The sequence below is a fragment of the Malaya genurostris genome, unplaced genomic scaffold (genome assembly GCF_030247185.1).
Source record: "Malaya genurostris strain Urasoe2022 unplaced genomic scaffold, Malgen_1.1 HiC_scaffold_23, whole genome shotgun sequence".
Taxonomy (NCBI): Eukaryota; Metazoa; Arthropoda; class Insecta; order Diptera; family Culicidae; genus Malaya; species Malaya genurostris.
In genome coordinates, this window is record NW_026682653.1 from 1 (window position 1) to 13,438 (window position 13,438).

Consider the following 13,438-nt stretch of genomic DNA (forward strand, 5'->3'; position numbering starts at 1 on the left):
CAGCCTGCACCTGTTGGAAGATCTGCCATCGACGCGGGATGCTGTATTCGATTACTTTTCACTGGTGTTCAACGGTGCCGTGAAGGCTTACCTGATCAATGTGGAAGTGAGTGGTGTCAATGTTTGCCGGTTGATTGTCCCATATTAAAGAATATTTTGTTTGTTTTTCGTTAGAAAAATAGTTCGGATGGTACGCAGGATGACGATGCAATCCAGGAGATACACGAAGCGTTGGAACGGCTAGTGCGGAATGGTCCACCGGCCTGGTCGCCGTTGATATCGTCATGGTGTCTGCGACTGTTGGGGGAAATTTGCGACAAAAACAGTCGCCGTCGTCCGCTGGATATTCGAATGTCTTGCAATCTGTGGCTCGGATGCAACGCCATCCGGTGTCTGATGGGACTGACGGCACTGTGTTTCAGCAAACTGGACGAGTTGGAAGTGGATGCCTGTATCACCGGACTGTTGAACACGTTTGCTCAGCATTCACCGTACTTCGATTGGGTGGTGGCACGGCTTGGCGGTTGCTTTCCCTCGAAGGTTATTTCGAAAATGTTGTTCTGCGGTCTGAAACGGTTCACTGGCGAGTATGATCAGGTCGATTCCGAGGTGGAAGTTTTGAGCTATCTGGCATCGACCAACGAAGACGATTTGAAGCAAGCGTTGAAGGAAATTGTCGAACGGGAAACCAACAACAAGCTGACGGTTCCGTATTTGCTGCATCTGTCAAAGAATTCGGAGATTTTGGCACAATCGCTGGCGGTGGTGTTTTTGGATAATTGTAAGTTTTATATACGGACATTGTGGTGGAATGAGTGATAATGTTTGTGTCTTAAATTTCAGATAACGACACTTATCTACACTTGATAAAAGTTCAATCGAAATTCTGGCCCTCGAATTACAGTGCCAGCAACGTGATTCACATCGTTACGAATCTGCTGCTGAAGGTGAAGAAAAAATCCATTGAGGTTCTGCTAACGCTGCCACGAATATCGGAAAAATATTCCTGGTGCCAGGAACTGTTGGAAATGCTATTCGTCGAACTGGAAACGATCGTTCTGGAGAAACGCTCCTGCCCGCTGCTGGACGATGCAGTGAAAGATTCATCCAAAGATCTGCTGTGGCGTTCGTGTCTCAGCGATTGTTCGCTGGCCCAGCAAAGTGCCGTTCGTTTAATTCTGCTGGCCAGTCTCAAGTCGTCCTACTTCCTGCAGCAATCCATTGCCCAGATGTTGATGGCTTCGTCTGGTGTTCCGACCAATCCCAGCAAACCGCACCTGAATGCCCTGGCTCGAATGCTCGGTGGACCGCACGGGTCTGCCGAGTTGCCACGAATTAAACCAGCTTTCGAAATCGCACTCGGTCGGATGCTGCTCAATCCAACCGCCGGCAGAGGCAGCCGGGAAAATTTTAACGTCCTGCAGAATCTGGTGGAAATTGTCAAGCTCGAACGAGACTCGTTCAATGTGCACCTGAAGAAGACGAACTGCGTTCGAGTGCTGCAGGAACTGCTCGGCAAACTGCTTACCATCTGGGATGCACTGATGTGTCAGGAAAAGTATGTGCTGATGCCGCAACTGCAGGAAGAGGTTCGGCCCGCACCGGTCGAGGTTAAGGTAAGTTTTTTACTTTGTCACAATCAAAAAATCATTTCAATTACATTCAACTGAAACGTTCTGGGTTTTCGATACACTTCGAATTGTGGGAGCTGGTGTCTACTATCGGGAAATGAAATTAATACAATCTCATTCAGTAGGTATATACTGTACTGTCTTTCAAGTAGAATTTTTATTTATTCCCTGAGAGCCTAAAAGTATTCGACTTGAAATGAATTTTTGGTGATCGTTTTTGTCCATCCCTTTGTTAGAATCTAAGCACCAGAATTGACTCAGTTTTCGAAGCTACGTATCCCTCGCATATAGAAAAGACTTAAATAATAAGATCACTAGTAAAACAATGAATCAACGACAGAGTCCGTTTTGTGTATTGTGACATTTTTACACATGTTACTTTGGCATGTATAATCAATAAGCACGATCAATAAACCAAAACGACCATCAACATTAGGAAGTGTGAAGAAAGTGGGACCAGTTTTTTTCGCAATCATGTCAATCCGGTTATGTTGCTGACATTACCCACCCGTTTTTTTTTTTTGACCTAAGCCGTCTTAAGTTGAATGGATCTATCCATCCGTACAAAACAACTACAAACTGAATCGCAGTATGTGAGTTCGGATGACTCGTTTCTCATTTTTGGAATTGCTAAAAAAAACTAACCTGTTTATCGATCTAGCTCGTAAATGCACCAGAAAATTTCGGAAGCCTCCGAATTTTTCCCAAGTTGATATTTTTCAAAACAAAAATATCCAACAAAAAAACGGATTTCGATGTTTCATGAATTTTGAAGAGGTTTCATGAATTTCGAGGACGTTTTCATCGGTTTCAAACATCTTCTCAGTTGACTTCATAAAGCTTGAAGAAACCAAATCCTCACTCTGAAAAGACACCCTCCAATAACTTTTACCAGATGAGTGACAGTGCACTGAACGTAATACGGGTACTGTTTCCCAACTAGGCACGCTTCACTCGAACTCTTGCCCCAAAGGTTACTTCGTTTGAGAAAATCGGTTTTAGATCAGACGTTTTTCCAGCTGGACATCGCTAAGCCGATGCATCCAGTTAATAAAACGGGTTGGCAATTTGTGAACGTCACCAGATCATGAACTCCCCGCAGGTGCAGAGTAGGATCTTTTTTGTCTCTTTGTACTACTATTCTTAACGAACCTCTTCTGTTTTTTTTTAATAATATTAGCTGATGCCAGTAGACGATATTATTATCTCTTTGAGGTTTCATGTGGATCCTAACGAGTGTTACGATCAAAAATTGTTCGGGTTCAACTTGAAGATTTTCGCCTTTTTCATATAGAAAGGTTAGGACCAAACTTGAAAAATCGACCAGTACATTGAGGTCTTTTTTTTACGCGAAGGATATGTACCGCGTAAAGGAAAACAGCGTAACTTCGGAAATCTACTTAAAAAACCGTAAACCTACAGCATTTTTTAAATGTAAATGCCTTAGAAATGCATGAAATGTCAATATCTGGTGTAATCTCGAACAGTATTTTTTTGAAAAAATCGACTTTAGGATATGGAAAAATTTTGAGATTTTGATATCGAAAATTTTTTTTTTTATGCCAAAATTTTGAGATATCCGAAATTGAAAATTTGTTTTCAATGCCAAATATCTTAGAAGTTTGAAACGTCGAGATCTAGTGCCATCTCGGAAAAAAAATTTGAAAAAAATCGACACGAATTTAGAAAAAATTGAGATTTCCGACATCGAAATTTTTTTAGAAGCCAAATGTCTTAAAAATTCAAGAAACGTCGAGATATGGTGCTATCTCAGAAACATTTTTTTTTCAGAAAAATCGACTTTTGGACTGAGAAAAATTTGGAGATTTCCGAAAGCGAGAAATTGTTTTTAATGCCAATGTCTTAGCATTTTTTGAAACGTTAAAATCTCGTGTAATCCCTAAAAAATATTTTTTTTTTGAAAAAAATCGACTAGGATTTCGAAAAAATTTGACATTTATCGATATCTATTTTTTTTTGATACCAAACATCTTAGAAATGCATGAAACGTAGAGATCTTGTGTTATCTCGAAAATTTTGTTTTTTTTTTGTAAATCGATAGTAGGACTTACAAAAATGTTGAGATATCCGAAATCCAAATTTGTTTTTGATGCCAAGTGTCTTAGAATTGTCTGAAACGTCAAGATCTAGTGTAATCTCAAACAATGATTTTTTGAAAAAAAATCTACTAACATTCAGAAAATTTTTGAGATTTCGATATCGAAATTTTCTTATGTCAAAGGTCTTAAAAATGCATGAAACCTGTAGATCTGGTGTAATCTCGAATAATATATATTTTTTTGAAAAAAATCGAGTTTAGGACTTGAGATTTCCGATACCGAAAAAAATTGTATCCCAAATATCTTAGAAACGCATGAAATGCAAGATCTGGTGCAAACTCGAAAAAATAATTTTTGAATTAAATCGATTTTTGGAAAATTTTGAGATATTTGAATTCAAAAATTTGTTGTTCATGCCAAATGTCTTAAAAATGCATGAAACGTCAAGATCTGGTGTTATATTTTTTTTTTTGAAAGAAATCGACTTTTAGGACTTGAAAAGTTTTGAGATATCCGAAATCGAAAATTTGCTTTTTAATATTAAATGTCTTACTATTGTCTGAAGCGTCGGGATCAAGTGTCATCTCGTTTTTTTTTAAATCGACTATGGGACTTATAACTGTCGGAAACGTCGAGATCTGGTGTAATCTCAAAAAAATATTTTTTTTTAAAGAAATCGACTTTAGAACTTAGAAAATAGGGAGATTTCCGATATCTAAAGAAAAAAATTGATACTAAATATCTTAGAAATTCATGAAACGTCGAGATCTGGTGTGATTTCGAACAATAGGTTTTTGGAAAAATCGTCTTTAGGACTTTGAACAAATTTGAGATATCCGAAATCGAAAATTTATTTTTCATGCCAAATGTCTTTTTAATGCCAATTGTCTGAAACGTCAAGATCTTGTGTAATCTCGAAAAATATTTTTTCCTTGGAAAAAATCGACTGACAAGACGTCAAGATCTGGTGTAATCTGGAACTATTTTTTTTTGAAGAAAATCGGCAATTTTCTAAGCGTTAGAGTAGACTTAGATAAAATTACATGGTAACATCAGATCTTGACGTTTCATGCATTTCTAAGACGAAACAACAAGAACCTTAAAAATCACAATAAAAAAACTGCGTAACTTTGGAAACACGCCTAAAATGAAACCGTATAACAAGATCTAAGTGTACTAATTCTGGGGGCCGATAGAGTCAAAGTTGGTTCGTATGGCTAGTAACAAGTTTGACTAGTTTTGAGCCTAATTGAAAAGAATCTTCCCATCTTTTGCTTCGCTTCTTCACCCTGTAATTCCGCAACCGGAAGTCGGTCTCGGATGAATTCCTGGAATGGAATCATAAGACTATTTCATTTGAATATAAGTTTGTGAAAATTGATTCTGTCATCTCCGAGAAAAGTGACATTCGGCTCTTCGGACCTCTGTACAAAAGTCGATTGCTAAACCGATTTTCACAAAGCAAGACTCAAACAAAAAAATGTCTTATGAACCCATAAGCTGCTGTTGAACTTTGTCCGATCCGATTCCGATCGGTACCGGAACTAAGCTGTGAAGTGTGTTTAAAATTTCAAACCATCACTTAGAGCGAAGATGCAAAAAATGAACGGAAAGATTCTTCTATGTTTCACTCATAACTGTTTACAAATTGAAACGAATTTATGAAGATATGAGTAGTATTAAACGCGTAAAAATTTTGCTCGCGCATCGCGAAACTCCGAACTACTCGCAGATGGATAAAAATCTATGAGACAAAACCAATCAATTTTAAATAAAATGTCCCTGGAATCTCAATTTCTACAGTAAAATTTCAAATATACAAATTTTAATTTTATTTCCTCCAGATGGAAATCAAACGCATCAAACTGGAGGATGGCGGCTCACAACCGATGGACACGGGAGAGGGAACCAGTGAACAGGCGCCGGCATCGTGTACCACCGATCGATTCGGTGGCGCACCGAGCTCGGTTTTTGATCAGATTCACATGCTGGCCAAGTTGATCGACTGCATGGAGTTGAACGCAAAGGTGTACGTTTTCGATATGCCCGAAACGCTCAAACTGGCGCAGCTGACCGTTCGGTACTTTTTCCTGTGCCTGCAGCAGGCACAATCCGGTGGCAATCCGAGCACGGACGACGATACCAATCTGCACCGGTGCTATCAGTTACTGTCGAGACACTGTGCAACCCGGAAAGCGGCGAGAACCGCCGCACTGCGAGATATTTTAGAAGGAGCCCTGTATCTGTACGGGAATCTGTTCGGTTCGCAGATCGAAAGTGATTCCGTCGAGTACATCAAACCGGACGAGCTGCTGATCAAGCTGAACCAGAAACAGGGACTGACGATGAACGCTACTCGATCGACTGTGCTGCATGCTGGTATCATCGGTCAGGGACCGAAACAACCGGTCAAATCAGCCGACGGTCCCGAGTTGGAGATGCAGAATCGTCTGATCAGTGCCATCGTGGCGTGCTGTCAGGATACCGAACACCAAAATACGATCGATGGCTACAGCTATTTGTCGCTACTGCTGGTCGAACTGGTTTCACCCGATGTGATGTACAACGGACTGCCCTGGCCGGAAGAAGAGTTCACCAAAGTGACGATGGAGCGTGATCTGCAAATCCGACGAATGTTCCGCACCTGTCCGATACTGTGGTCGATTCTGGGACTGATCGCCTGTTACCGTCCGGCACTCTGCTACAGTTCGGTACTTCTGCGGGCTCTCTGTGCTTCGGCCCTTCACCAGTGGCGCTCGAAATCCGCCGAAACGATGAATGGTCAGAAGACGGAACTGATGCACATGACTATCAAGTTGCTGGAACTGCTGGCCCTGGGACAATTGCTGCCACCACCCCTTAGCTATCTACACATTGTCCTGCCCCATCTGGATGCGACCGAGGTATGTACGAGCATAATTCCAATGGACCGAAAGTAATTTTTTTCCCTCTAGATCGTGTACGTTCTCAAGGAGTGCATCTGGAACTATCTGAAGGATCACGTCCCCTCACCGGTGCTGTTCGTGTGCGACCCGACCGGTTTCCACTGGCGTGATCCGGCAACATCGCGTCCCCCGCCGCAGTACACCAACCCGCTACGGCACACGATGCAACGTAAACTGGACCGACTGGGTCATCTTTATCAGCAGATGTTTTTCGAACCGGAACTACGGTTTCCCACTACCCAAATGCCGGCTGTTCCGGTTGTGATGGTCAACGGATTGGGAAACGGTGGGCCACTGCTACAAGCAACCAACGGAAATGGTCTGCCGCCCCTCGTGGTGGTGGCTGCCAACGGCAATGGACATCTGGCAGGAGTTAACCCCAACGTTGCTGCTGCCGGCGTGGGTCCGGTCATACTGGGACCCGTTGTTACGATAGATTAGACTAGCTGTCACCTTCTTTCTACAAACAGTGAAATGTAGATAGACGTCAGAATCACGAGCTTTTTCTATTCGATGGTTTTGTTTGCTTTTTTTCCCCCTACTTACATTTCCGAAGGCCGTTCTGAAAACAAACAAAACTAAAACGATCGCAGTAGGCGTGTGTGTTGGACGTGAAAATTTTTCCGCTCCCATCAAAATTTACTAGTTTTTATAGCAAAAGTAGAAGTGATTTTTAATTTAATTTCGAAGTTTAAGGACGCGATTTGAAAAAAAATGCCGATCAAATGAGAAAAAAAACCCTTCTTAATCCACCTAGTGGTGTGATAATGCCTTTCTCTTCTTTCATAACAGTCTCATGAAAATATGTTTCATACATTTATTAAATAATTTTAGACGTCAATTGATTCAGATTGATTCGAGTAGTTCACAAAAGCATGCTTCAGTGTTTATGTCACACAGTCAGCATCAATTTTCCAAACTAGTGCTTGACATTTGCGTTGCCTATTTGTATGAGAACAGTGATGCTAATCTAAAAAAAGCCTTCTTAGTCCACTTAGTGATGTTTTCATATATCTTGAAAAATCACCATAGGGGGGAGTACATGAAATTTTCGAAATCGAAAAAAAATTTTTGATGCCAGAAGGCTTAGAATTGCATGAAACGTCGAGATTTAGTGTCATCTCGAAAAAAAAATTTTGAAAAAATCGACTTTTTGGGACTTAGAAAAAATAGGAAAATTTTTATAAGTCCCAGAAAGTTGATTTTTTCAAAACAAATTTTTTTTGAGATGGCACTAAATTTCGATGTTTTATGCAGTTTTAAGAGTTTTGGCATCAAAAAAAATTTTCGATTTTGGAAATTTCATGTACTCCCCCCTATGGTGCTTTTTCAAGATCGATAATTGTCAAACCTTTACCACCGGGCAGCACCCCTTAAGCATGTCCGATTTAGGTCAAATTTTGCATGAAGGCTTTTTTCGAGGTGCTTAAACTTTTGAGCACTAGAACTTTACGAAAATAGAGTTGATCCCAAAATTTTGGCACCCTTATATATACAAGAGCGGTAAAAATCAACGTGTTTTGTCGGTTACGTCACTTATACCATCATATATCTGGAACCAAAAGTCACAACCATTTGATCTTCGAACTTGATCAACGGCCCGACAGTAGCTTTCAAACGAGCCCAAGTTTGTTAAAATCGGATCAGCCATCTCTGAGAAAATTGAGCGCGTTCAAATACAACGCTTTTTGTCGGTTACGTCACTTATACAATCATATCTCCGGAACCAAAAGTCACAGCCATTTGATCTTCGAACTTGATCAATGGCCCGATAGTAGCTTTCAAACGAGTCCAAGTTTGTTCAAATCGGTTCAGCCATCTCTGAGAAAATTGAGCGCGTTCAAATACAACGCTTTTTGTCGGTTACGTCACTTATACAATCATATCTCCGGAACCAAAAGTCACAGCCATTTTATCTTCGAACTTGATCAATGCCCCGATAGTAGCTTTCAAACGAGCCCAAGTTTGTTAAAATCGGTTGAGCCATCTCTGAGAAAATTGAGCGCGTTCAAATATCTTCGAAAAGTGCACATACATACACACACACATACACACACACATACACACCCACATACACACACACACACAGACATTTTCCGATCTCGTCGAGCTGAGTCGAATGGTATATAACACTATGGGTCTCCGAGGCTCCGTTCGAAAGTCGATTTTTCCAGCAATTCTAATACCTTTCTATAGAGAAAGGCAAAAACTAGTGGTCATGGAGATTGAATTCCCGATTCTACAGAAATGATGTAGTCAATGAAATTATTGTACTTTTTATTCTATTCAGTAGTCTCAATAACTTTAAGCGAATCCCAAGCCCTATACCTACCCGAATCTCCAATTCCGCGACACCTAGAGAGAAGAGTCGTCGTTACTTCCGGATAGTAGATGAAACATCACCCCCAAGCCGATTTGAGATGCTCAATGAGAGTTGGAATCAATTCCCAGTGCCATTTTCTAGACATGCTCTTGTTAGTCAATCAGCGAAACCTTTCCGAAGGTTCCGGTCCGGTTCGGTTCGGATCGATTAAGGTGTTTTCGATGATCAACTTGTTCAATGGTTTTATTCAATTCACTGCGTTTTGCGTTGCGTTGGTATCGGAAAATACTTGTTTTGTTTGTTTGCTTACGACTTCAATTATTCAACATATTAATTATCTAATTATCCTGTCTTAATTTCGCATTCTGTGACTACCAGTTTTATGGGTTTTTGTCTCTTTTTCCTCCTACAATGTGATGATATTTCTTTGCAAACTTTAACCGATTTGTTTTTAACTATGGAACATGAACGAAGGATTTAGTGTGTATTTTATTCTACTATTACGGCTTGTGATTATTATGGTCATTACTCAATGGCAAGGAAGACTGATTGACAGAAGTAGTATTTTATTTCGTGGCAGGTAGGATCTTGTTCTTTCCGGGTTCTTGCACTTTGCTGACTAGTTTGGTTTGACACGTTAGGTTCTTGAACTAACGTGTTGTGCCCAGAGCTGCTAAATGTCACTATCAACGAGCAACTTTGCACGACGAAGATTGGAAAGTTTATGTCACTGGACTGCTGCCAACCAGGCTCTACCAATCATCATATATTGAGTGTCTGAGAGCCGATCTGTCATAACTTAAATTCGCTTGATATACTCACCAGGACGCTCATTGATTGCCGATGCGATTGATATTAGTGATGGGCAATACGGCTCATTTCAATGAGCGGCTCTGAACCGAACGCTCTTTCGTAAGAGCCGGTTCAATTGAACGGCTCATTGGCTCTTTTTCAATACACGTCAATGTGGAGAAGCGATTCGAGAGAGTGAGTGTGAGAGCCACGGAAATGCATGAGTGGTATGGGCGATCTAAAATTTGTTTCACAACTAGAGGTGTCCGTGTGCGAGGAAGCGGGATATTGAAAAATTAGTTGAAATTCCATTTGGAAAAAAATCTATTTTTCTTCTCCTATTACGACAGAATTCTTTGAAAATTCACAGCTGAATAAATGTTCCTATGTATTTTTGACAGTTTCATTAGAAAACATAATCATTTAACAAACAACGCAATCAAATTTGGGCGTGCACAGGCACACAGATTTTCCAAGTTGAAACGCAGTTTTTAAAATGGCAACTGCTTGAGAGCCGCGGTTCAATTTTGAAGAGCCGTGGTTCGTTCGCTCAATACTACGAGTCGGTTCAAATGAACGGCTCGTGAGCGCTCGCCCATCACTAATTGATATTCGCCCTTATTCTGAATAACGACGTATAGATTTTTCGATCGAATGTGGTTCGATCGAATCATAGCTACCTTTGATTTTGCTGGCGTTATGGGGAGTACAAATGAAATACGAGGGAAAAAACGATACGACGTTATTCAGAATAAGGGCGATTATCTTCATTTCTCCTGTCACTGCTAGATTACGATGTTACTAAATATTCATCAATGCTTTTCTCTCTAATCGGAACAAGCTTCAGGTGATTCATTTTTCACGTTCAACATATCCAAATTTTATGATTCATTTTATCAGTCTTCAAAATAATCGTTGCTCTCTACGATGCGCAATTTCTTCTTGAAAGTAATTGCACAATGTGGTAGTAGTTTTCTTACCGCTTGAATTGTTTCCTCTGAACGGGGACCTTTAAGATAAAGCTGGCTCAAATTGGGAACGAGTTTTAACACGGTTACGTTGAACTGTTTGAATTGAATTGAAATTATAAATTGAAAATAGATTGTGAATGAACTGGATTCTACTTACGTCAGCGTTGAGTTTTAAAATCCGAATAGAGTCGAGACTAGTGCCGTATGGACCCTCATTATCACCATAAAATATATAAAAATCCAACCTCATCTCACGCAATTGCGGAAGGGACGCGAAATGAGATAGCTCGTTCACTTTCATAGAGTCCTAAATGGAATTAAGTATAGTATCGAAACAAAAATAAAATATTTTAAATCCAACCTCCTTTATGGTCAATCGTTTGATCAGTAGATTGAAGCAAATAGCTTTGTAAATTTCTAGGGTCTGTGTATTAAATTGTATCTTTAAAAGTTCGAGTGTGATGAGTGCGGGACATAAAGTGGATAAAAATGTATTAAATTTCGTTGGGTTTTCGACACGAACACAATAGAGCGTAAGCATTTGTAGCTTACTAAATGAACGAATGGAGTGTTTTGAATCGTGAGCATGGATCGTTGTATGCTCGATTCTAAGGCACTAGAAGAAAAGAACGAACACAATTAGCAGTCCTTCAAATAAATATCGTCATTAGGTACCTTCAAACAACGCATTTCGCTGAGGCATCGGAAACAGTCTTCGGATAACTCGGCAATGCCAAAGCAAAGGCTTTGCAGATTACAACAAAACTGTGCTATGCTTTTTAGCTCCTGCATGTTGACATTCATTTGAAGAGTAACGCTTTCCAATTTGGCACATCGCCGGAAAAACTCCGTGAACAAATCTAGCAACCAATCATGATTTAAAGTGATACCATAACCGTAAAAATGTAACTTTTTCAACAGCGGAAAATTCATTTCATAAACAGTTGTTAAATGGTCCGCAGCATGAAATCCAACCGTCAACTCTTTCAATCGAGGACTAAAATGCTGCAGAATTTGTTGAGATAACTTGGAATAAAGATCGATTCTTAAATACAAGTTTGTTATGTTCGGTGTCACTTTCCGGAAGTCAATTTCTAATAAATTTTCATCAATGAGACCCAAATACAAATCGCTCAATTCATTCAATGGTTGAAAATTATATTTGAATCCAGGTGATCCATATCCGTACCACACGATTGCAAGACGCTTCAGATTTGTACAGAAAGTCGTCAATTTTGCTAGAAACTCGGCGAAATCACCCAATGATTCCGGATCAGAAAATTCCAGTGTTTCAATCGTTGACGAAAATTTAGCCAAAATTTGAGCCGGCTCATCCTTGGGCTCATCACAATGGTCACAAGACAATGCACAACAAAGGAAAAAGTGTCGGTATGGTCTAGAACTGTCTAACAGAGCGCGATAGATTGTGCCTTTATCGAATTCCAAAACCACTCGTAATTCGTTCCAACGTAGAGCCAATCTGGACCAGAGCCGGCAAACAGTTGTTGCGGTTAGGCATTCTTCAAATTTCAAATATGAGAAAATTTCCACCAGCATCTGCGTAAAAATTTAATGAATTTATGCTGCATGCAACAGTTGAATTTTAAAAATTACTTCTTCCGGTAAATCTTCTATGGTCGTCGGCATGCTGATTGTTGTGAATATTCTTGGGAGCACTCGAAAACCAATGATTAACTGAGGTTTCTATGCCCGGTGAAAAATGAACGGTGGCCCTACTGAAAAATGGGTGGCCAACACGTTTCCTGATGAAAACAAAACAATATGTAAAAGCGATTCACACGCAGCATCAAGCGACTATCACCTGAATGGAACGATTACGAAACAACAACATTAATTGTAAGCAATTCATATGAAAGGACACTACGTCAAGTTCACGGAACTTTTTAACGTCGGATACGTGAGCAATATTCGGCTAAATAAAATTAATAAACCAATCTGGACGTCGACCGAAGTTGATTGATCGTCTGAACTGTGTTTAATGCATTCGTTTCCTGATGAAAACAAACCAATCTCATTTGCATTTGTGGTTGTAAGTGAGCTGCAGCGCTGCCAACTATACCGATTTCTCGGTATTTATACCGATTTCTCGGTATTTATACCGATTACTGGACTCGATACAGGAATACAGATATGCTCTCTCAAAATACCGATATTTCAATTTTCATACAGATAAATACCGATTTTCAGTTTTTGTGTTGGATTCCATAGGGGTAAATCAGGTCGAGCGACCTTTTTTTTGGTCGCAAAATGAGTTTCCGCACTAAATCGATGTTTGATTCGAGAAAGATATTGTACAGATAGATTTTTCCGCCAAATACAGTTTTATGGAAAAAAACAGTTGACAGCACTGGTGAGCTGTCAGAGAGCCTAACAGAACGCGTCGAAAATACCCAAAATACAGTCCTTTCAAACCAGAGATGCCAGGTCTGCAGATTTGTCTGTAAATCTGCAGATTTGGGGTATAGTGCAGCAGACATTTTTTGTTGTGCAGACTTTTACAGAGTTTTGAAATTCTCGCAGACTTTTGCAGATTTTTGAAATTCTCACAGACTGTCGTCTATATTTACAGACTTTTGAAATTTCCGCGACCTTTTTTTTTTTTGCTCGCCAAGTCAGTTTTGCGTGTCATACTTTATATCACGCTGCCAAAAAAAAACCCAACGGTTGACTTAAATTTACCTAACATGAAGTAATC

At 40.0% G+C, this 13,438-nt stretch overlaps 2 protein-coding genes across 2 annotated transcripts; one reads left to right on the forward strand and one right to left on the reverse strand.

The window, feature by feature from the left end:
* Nucleotides 1-4: 4 nt before the first annotated feature.
* LOC131439960 (integrator complex subunit 5-like) lies at nucleotides 5-7,131 on the forward strand (the record flags this gene model as incomplete). Its single annotated transcript, XM_058611084.1, has 5 exons — nucleotides 5-106; nucleotides 175-781; nucleotides 844-1,616; nucleotides 5,536-6,594; nucleotides 6,646-7,131. Coding segments are annotated over 5 exons (2,973 nt in total), but the record flags the coding sequence as incomplete, so codon positions are not given.
* A 2,053-nt stretch (nucleotides 7,132-9,184) lies between these two features.
* LOC131439957 (uncharacterized) lies at nucleotides 9,185-12,828 on the reverse strand. Its single transcript, XM_058611082.1, has 5 exons — nucleotides 12,337-12,828; nucleotides 11,398-12,279; nucleotides 11,084-11,338; nucleotides 10,880-11,029; nucleotides 9,185-10,815 (listed from the first exon to the last, which is right to left on the reverse strand). The coding sequence occupies exons 1-5, from the start codon at nucleotides 12,367-12,369 to the stop codon at nucleotides 10,648-10,650; spliced, it is 1,488 nt and encodes a 495-aa protein (XP_058467065.1). The 5' UTR covers nucleotides 12,370-12,828; the 3' UTR covers nucleotides 9,185-10,647.
* Between the last annotated feature and the right edge of the window lie 610 nt (nucleotides 12,829-13,438).